Genomic DNA, 7,696 nt, shown 5'->3' with positions numbered 1-7,696 from the left:
CATGCAGCCCCACAGTACCAGGGCTCCATTGCTGTGCTGTGGGGCCAAATGGACCCAGGGAGTGCCCCGTGACACTCTGGGCCCTTGTGGAACCACAGAGGCCATTGTGACACTGCAGGGCCTCGTGTAACCAAGGGGTTTCACCATTTTGACCCTGCAAAACCAAGGAGACCATTGGGAGACTCCAGGGCCCAGTGGAACCAAGGGGCCGTTCTGACACTCTGGGACCTCATGGCACCAAGGGGACACTGTGACACTGCAGGATCCTGTGTAACCAAGGGGCCACTGTGACACAATGGGGCCTCAGGGAATCTGGAAGAACGTTGTGACACTGTGTGGCCTGGTGGAAACAAGGAGTCCGTTGTGACACTGAGGGGACTTGTGGAACCCCAGAGACCATGGTGACAGTGTGGGACCTCATGTGACCATGGGGCCATTGTGACATCCTGGGGCCCAATGGAACCATGGGGCCACTGTGAAACTGCAGCACCAACGAGAACATTGTGACACCCTGGGGCCCCATGGAACCAAGGAGTCCATTGTCACATTTTGGGGCCCCATGGAACCAAGGAGACCAGTGTGACAGTGCAGGGCCTGGTGTGACCAAGAGCCCATTGTGACACTGAGGGGCCCCATGGAACCAAGGACATCTTTGCAGATGTCACCAACTGGACGTGAGTTTTAATCTGAGGGAACATAGGAGTGGTCTGCACAGGGACCTTCATAGGCTGGATCCAGAGGATGAATCCAACAAGGTGAGGCTGAACAAATCCATGTGCCAGGCCCTGATATTTGGCCCCAGTGCTACAGGCTGGGGACAGAGTGGCTGGACAGTAGCCAGGCAGAAAGGGACCTGCAGGGCCTGATGGACAGCAGGCTGGACATGAGGCAGCAGTGAGCCCAGGTGGCCAAGAAGGCCAATGGCTCCTGGCCTGGATCAGGAATGGTGCTGGCCAGCAGGACCAGAACTGCTGGGCCAGCACTTATCTGCCCCAGCTCTGCACACAGACATTGCTGCTGCAGCTCCAGAGAAGGGAACACAAGGGGATCACTACAATAAACTTTGCTGGGAGATCCTTTAGTTCCTTTAAAGCCACCAAGAACACAACCCCTCATTGACACAGTGTGGCCACAGGGAAGGTGGAGAGAAACAAAATGAGAAATGGCAGAAACAATGACATTTCTTTGTGGATAATATGAAAAAAGTAAAAAAAAGAAAAAGAACTTCCAAAATGAAACCAACAAGAAGTATCAAAGATGACTTTTATTACAAGTGAGTTGCACAAATTGGCCAGCAGTTTAATGTTTCTGGAAGCATCCAGTCATCACTCTGCACACTGCAGCCTTGAGCTCCTGGTTCCTCAGGCTGTAGATGAGGGGGTTCAGGGCTGGAGGCACCACTGAGTACAGAACTGACAGGGCCAGATCCAGGGATGGGGAGGACATGGAGGGAGGCTTCAGATAGGTAAAAAATGAGGTGCTGATAAACAGAGAGAGCACGGCCAAGTGAGGGAGGCAGGTGGAAAAGGCTTTGTGCCGTCCCTGCTCAGAGGGGATCCTCAGCACAGCCCTGAAGATCTGCACGTAGGAGAAAATTATGAACACAAAACATCCAGATCCCAAACATGCACTTAGAGCAATGAGCCCAAGTTCCCTGAGGTTGGAGTGTGAGCAGGAGAGTTTGAGGATCTGTGGAATTTCACAGAAGAACTGGCCCAGGGCATTGCCATGGCACAGGGGCAGGGAAAATGTATTGGCCGTGTGCATGAGAGCATTGAGAAAGGCACTGGCCCAGGCAGCTGCTGCCATGTGGGCACAAGCTCTGCTGCCCAGGAGGGTCCCGTAGTGCAGGGGTTTGCAGATGGACACGTAGCGGTCGTAGCACATGATGGTCAGGAGGCAAAACTCTGCTGAGATGAAGAACAGAAAGAGAAAGAGCTGTGCAGCACATCCAGTGTAGGAGATGTTGCTGGTGTCCCAGAGGGAATTGTGCATGGCTTTGGGGACAGTGGTGCAGATGGAGCCCAGGTCAGCGAGGGCCAGGTTGAGCAGGAAGAAGAACATGGGCGTGTGCAGGTGGTGGCCGCAGGCTACGGCGCTGATGATGAGGCCGTTGCCCAGGAGGGCAGCCAGGGAGATGCCCAGCAAGAGGCAGAAGTGCAGGAGCTGCAGCTGCCGCGTGTCTGCCAATGCCAGCAGGAGGAAGTGCCTGATGCAGCTGCTGTTGGACATTTGCAGTGCCTTGGCATGGGGATCTGTAAGAAAAGTAATCATGGAATAGTTGGGTTTGGAGAGGACTTGAAATATCCCAGCACAGGCTGGGGGCACTTTCCCCCCACTGCCTGCCCAGGGCTCTGCTGCCTGGAGCTGTCCCTGCCAGCAGCTGCTTCCCTGTGCCCAGGGCTGGGCCCTGCCAGTGCTGCCAGAGCCCAGCCCAGCCCTGGGGGCTCAGCTCTGCCCTGCAGAGCCCTCCCAGCTCAGGCACTGCCCAGGGGCAGCTGTGGCTCTGCAGGCTCTGAGGGCAACGTCAGAGCAACCCTGAGGAGGCTGGAAAAGGAACACTGAGGCTTCCTCTAAAGGCTGATTTCTGTCACTGCAGAATTTATTCAGATCTAAGAGAATTTTTTTTTTCTCTACCTGAACTGAGAGATGAATATCTATGGTCCATTTCCCATCCCAGCAACCCAGAGCAGTAGATTAAAAAAGAAGATTTTCCCTTTTATGCAGCTCCTGCCTTGCTGTGCTCCCTGTATAATCTACTTGGAATTGTTCTGCAGTAAAATATCATGTAGGAGCAGTCCTGAACAATGCAGCATCCTCCCCACACAAGGAGAACACTCCCAAGCCTCACCAGCTGTCTCCTGCCACCCAGATCTTGTCCCCCAGTGCTGGGAGCAGCTGCCAGGGCTGGCTGAGAGCTGTCCCTGGCAGGCAGCAGAGTCCCTGCCCCAGCACAGCGCCCTGGGCTGCAGGACCCTGCTCTGCAGGACAGCCCTGGGCACCCCTGGCTGCTCTGCACAAGAGACAAGCAGAGAATGTACTCACAGGCTCTGCAGGCATTGGCATGTTCCAGCTTGAGGAGATGGCTCCAGGAGCTGCAGCTGCACTGTCCTGCAGCCAGAGGTTCCTGTGCCAAGGGCTGGCAGTGATTGTGCTCCAGGCACTTCTCAGCCCCTTCCCAGCCCTGACTGATTGAAGCTCTCTGTGCCTCTGTGCTGTGCCCGGGCTGGCTGCAGGCAGTGCCCCAGCCCTGCTGGGCTGGCACAAGAGCTGCTCATCAAGAGAAATGTGCTTTTGAAGCTCTTCTTGGTGACCAGGAGCTGCCTCTGGGCCAGGAGCCCAGCCCAGCTCAGCAGCACAGACACAGCACAAGGACTTTAATCAGCCTCTGGGGCTTTGTGCTCAGGCCCTGGACATCAGTCCCTGAGAGGGAGCTGAAGAAACCTCTCCAGAACTCCAAGGCAGAATCACACTCCAAACTTTCTTGCATTTTTAATGGGTCCCAGAGAGGGACACGACTGAGCAAGTGTCCCCAGGCCCCAGGCAGAGCAGAGAACTGCAGGCAGTGATGACAGGTGGGGACAAAGAGAAGCCAAGTCTTGGTGGCCTGGGGCACAGCAGGGTCTGTGCCAGCAAGGGCTGGGAGGAGACACCTTGTCCTGAGGCCCTGGGGCCTCCTGGCACAGCCCCAGCCAGGCTGGGCACTGTCAGCCCCTTGTGCTGCCCTCAGCATCCCCCCCTAGCCCACATCCCAGTGGCCTCAAGGATCTGCTGCAAGGGGTCCCTGGGGAGCCTTGCTCAGCAATGGCCCTGGGGGCTCCTTCATGCTCCCTGCAGGGACTGCAGGTTTTTCAAAGGACTTGGGGTTTGGCTTTTGCCTTGCAGTCTCTGAGAGGTTTGTGCAGTCATGGCCTCCAATTATCTGCTGTAATTAGTCCCTGGAGAGGCTCTGTCAGTAACAACACTCAGTGGGGCTCATTAATACTTCAAGGTGCTTCAGTTATTTAAGCTACTTGGTGTTTCCCTTTGATACAGATGCTATGAGAAAGATTGTGCAGTCACAGCCTCCAATTATCTGCTGTAATTAGTCCCTGGGGAGGCTTTGTCAGTAAGGAGACTCAGTGGGGTCATTAATGCTTCAAGGTAGTCAATTATTTTAAGGTACTTGGTGTTTCATTTTTGATACAGACTCTGTGAGAAGTTTGTGCAATCATGGCCCCAATCATTTGCTTAATGAGTCCCTTGAGAGCTTTGTACTGACACTCAGTGGGGCTCATCAATGCCTTGAGATACTCAAGGTTTTTAAGGTACTTTGGATTCTCCTTTCCACTCTGAATCTCTGAGAGGTGTTTTGTCCAATTTCTGCCTCCAATTCTCTCCTCCAAGGAGCCCATGAGGAGCCTGTGTTGGAGATGGACCTCAGTGGGGTCCATTCATGCCTTGAGACACTTTGGGGTTTTCTTTTGACTTTGACTCCTGGAAAGTTTTTTTGCAATCTCCTCTCAGGCCATGAGGTTCCAGACTCTGCTTCAAATTCACCACGGGGCTCATTAGGATCAAGCAAGTCCTGACAAACCATGGCTCTGTCTTGATTTCCTCTGGTCTGGAGCAGTTCAGCAGGAAGATTTCCTTTTACTGTTATAGAGAAATATTTCAAAGAGCTTCTAAGTAATATGTATTCCTATCTCAAAGGGTGTCTTTTATTGCTCTTTCTATTATACAAAAGGTGATTGCAGCATTCTGTGATTGATATTGATCCAGAGTCTCTCCTAAGGAGGTCTGGCCAGGTCAGTGAAGTTGTACCTTGAGAGGTGACCCCGTGTGGATAACCTTGCCCCACATTCCCCAACCCCATGTGAGAAAAGATTTTCACTTTCAAAAATTTAAATGCTTTATTAAGACCATATCAAAATAAAGCAGAAGACTGAAGAAAGAAAAGAATACAGCAGCAGGAGCAAAGGATTCAGTCACTGTGTGCTCATCTACAAAATGGATGTTTTGTCTTTCACACCTCTAGCCCCTCCCAAAGTCTTGTCAATCGACTCCTTCTTCTCTGTCCAGTGGTGGAGATCACTGTCTCACACCTTGATTGGAGGTCAGGTGCTGCCATAGGAACAAGCCAACCCTCCCAAATGCCCCAACTACTGAGGCCATCCTGTGATAGCAATGCAAGGGGGAGGGGAAAGATAACTGTACATCTACAAAATGTCTCTTAACATATATTTAATATTCACCCCTTCATTGTGAGAGTCATCCATAGGATTACTCATCTGTAACACTCCCCCCTCTTCTTTTTCTATAAGTCATTTTGTTCAAACAATTGAGTAAAAAATTTTCTCTCTCTTTTGAATGAGTCATACCAGCATCTGTTGATGTGGGCAAGGACAGTGGGAACAGGAGAAAAAAATCTCAGGTTTTCCTTAGACACACTCATTTGGAATGGACAAAAGGGCATCCCAGAAGTCCAGTGTGGCTTTGACTCCCATCTACCGTGCCTGTGTGGCTGCTGCCCATAGTTGGTGCATCTTAGGGGTGAGCACAGAGGCCAACTTGGTCCTGCCCTCCAGTCCCTGTTGAATTAAAGGACAACTGAGGAATGACAGAGGTCTGGAATGGCCTTTTGTCCCTACTTTACCATGCCTACAGGGTTGCTACCCACAGCAGGGCTATGGAGCCTTCTTGGTAGCAAACAAAAGGGCCAACCCGGCCTTGCCCTCCTTCCTTTGTCTTATTTTCTTAAAGAAGCTGTCCCATTGCCTTTTACAGTCCCTTGTGTACTTCCCTTCAACAGCTGCTGGTAATTCTCACCCATGAAAACAGGAAGACAGTTCTCGAGCTGGCTGGTTGAAGCTTGACTCTGCTTTTTGGGCGTCTTGGTGTTTTCCTGGTTGTCTTTCAGTCTCTGCTTGAGAGTCAATCTTGTTTCACCCAGCCTGGATGTTACCGTCCACTCTTTGGGTTCTTCTCCTGGGCCTTTGACTCTGTTGCCATGAGTCCATCCCCGCTCTGCAGCTCGCACGGCCGATTCGGTGGTGAGCAGTGCCTGAAAGGGACCTTCCCACTGAGGAGTTAGAGGCTGATCTCTCCATGACTTAATCATCACCCAATCCCCGGGATTAATATTATGGATTCTGAAATCCAGGGTGGTAGTTTGAGGAATTGCCCCTTTATGTCTTAGCCCTTTTAAAGCTTGTGCTATAGACATCCCTTATTTCTTGGCATTGGCTTCCCCTTCCTCATAGGTGGCAGCCTTCTGGGGTGAGGTCAGGAAGGGAAACCCAAACATCATTTCATAGGGTGGGACCCCCAGATCTGACTGGGGTTGGGTTCTAGTTCTTAATAAGGCGAAAGGGAGACATTTTATCCATGACATTTGGGTTTCAGTCATTAGCTTAACTGGAGCTCTTTTAAGAGTTTGATTCATTCTCTCAACCTGACCGGAACTCTGTGGATGCCATGGAGTGTGTAATTCCCATTTTACTCCCCGGGCCTGAACAATTTTCTGCAATATCTTCAATGTGAAATGAGTTCCCTAGTCTGAATCAATCCTGTTTGCCATCCCATATTGGGGAATGATTGATTCTAGAACTGTTTTACTCACAACACCAGCATTGGCTTTCACAGGGTGTACCACCTCTACCCAATGAGTCAAGTGTTCTGCTATCACTGGCAAAAACTTCCACAATTGTACCTGGGGAAGCTCAATAAAGTCTACTTGGGTGTTTTGGAAGGGCCTTAAGGCCAGTTCTCACCCTCCCCTGGGTGTTTTCCTCATCATTTTCTCATTCACTTGTTGACATATCACACCCTGTTCAGTTACTTGCTTAGCTATTCTGAAAATTCCTGTGCATCTCCAGCCCCTTAGATATTGATCACTTTGCACTTGTATACCCCAATGTGTTGTTCCATGTATGCCTTCTAGCATTTTCCTGGCAAGGGGTTTATTATTATTTCCTTCCATCTGCTCATTTCCCTTTGTTGTCTTTCTTGACTCCTATTTTAAGGAGTTCTTCCTCTTCTGTCCCACTGAATACAGGGACTTTTTGCATTTCTCTCATGGATGTTAATACTATTATTAGTTTTTCTGTCTCTGATTCAGTTGCATTTTTAGCTTCTAAATCAGCGAAATTGTTCCCTTGTGCCCCTTTTTGATGTCCTTCAACATATACCACCACTACTTCCTCTGGTAATTGTAAGGTTTCTAACTCTTCTAAGACAAATTTTTCATGAATCAGTCACTTTCCCTTTGAATTTAATAGCCCCCTCTCTTCCCAAATTTTTCCAAAGATATGCACTTTTCCAAAAGCATATTTTCAGTCTGTATATTTTGTTCTCATTTTCTGTGCTAATATTTCCAGAGCTTGCTTTATGGCATACAACTCACACCTTGGGCTGACCAGTTGGAAGGTAACTTTCCCTTTTCTATGGCCACCAACCCTTCATGCACTATAGCGTACCCTGATACCCTGTGCCCCTTTATTACCCGTGAAGATCCATCAGTGTACAGTCATTTTTCATCTTGGAGTGGTTGATCTGTTAGGTCCTCTCTTCCTTTAGTTTGATAGTTTATAACCTCTAGGCAATTATGTATTAGTTCCTGACTTGGTTCTCCATACAAGAACTGGGCAGGGTTGAGTTGGTTACTCACGATCAGCTCTAAACCATTATCTATTAAAATGGCTTCATACTTTAGCAC

At 50.0% G+C, this 7,696-nt stretch overlaps 1 protein-coding gene across 1 annotated transcript; it reads right to left on the bottom strand.

Moving 5' to 3' along the window:
• Positions 1-976: 976 nt before the first annotated feature.
• LOC139605115 (olfactory receptor 14A16-like) lies at positions 977-2,232 on the bottom strand. Its single transcript, XM_071456503.1, has one exon. It carries the CDS (start codon positions 2,230-2,232, stop codon positions 1,300-1,302), a length of 933 nt encoding a protein of 310 aa, XP_071312604.1. The 3' UTR covers positions 977-1,299.
• Between the last annotated feature and the right edge of the window lie 5,464 nt (positions 2,233-7,696).

The sequence above is a fragment of the Agelaius tricolor genome, unplaced genomic scaffold, assembly GCF_023055355.1.
Source record: "Agelaius tricolor isolate 1412-34295 unplaced genomic scaffold, bAgeTri1.0.p SCAF_60, whole genome shotgun sequence".
NCBI lineage: Eukaryota > Metazoa > Chordata > Aves > Passeriformes > Icteridae > Agelaius > Agelaius tricolor.
This window is presented reverse-complemented; position numbering and strand designations above follow the sequence as displayed.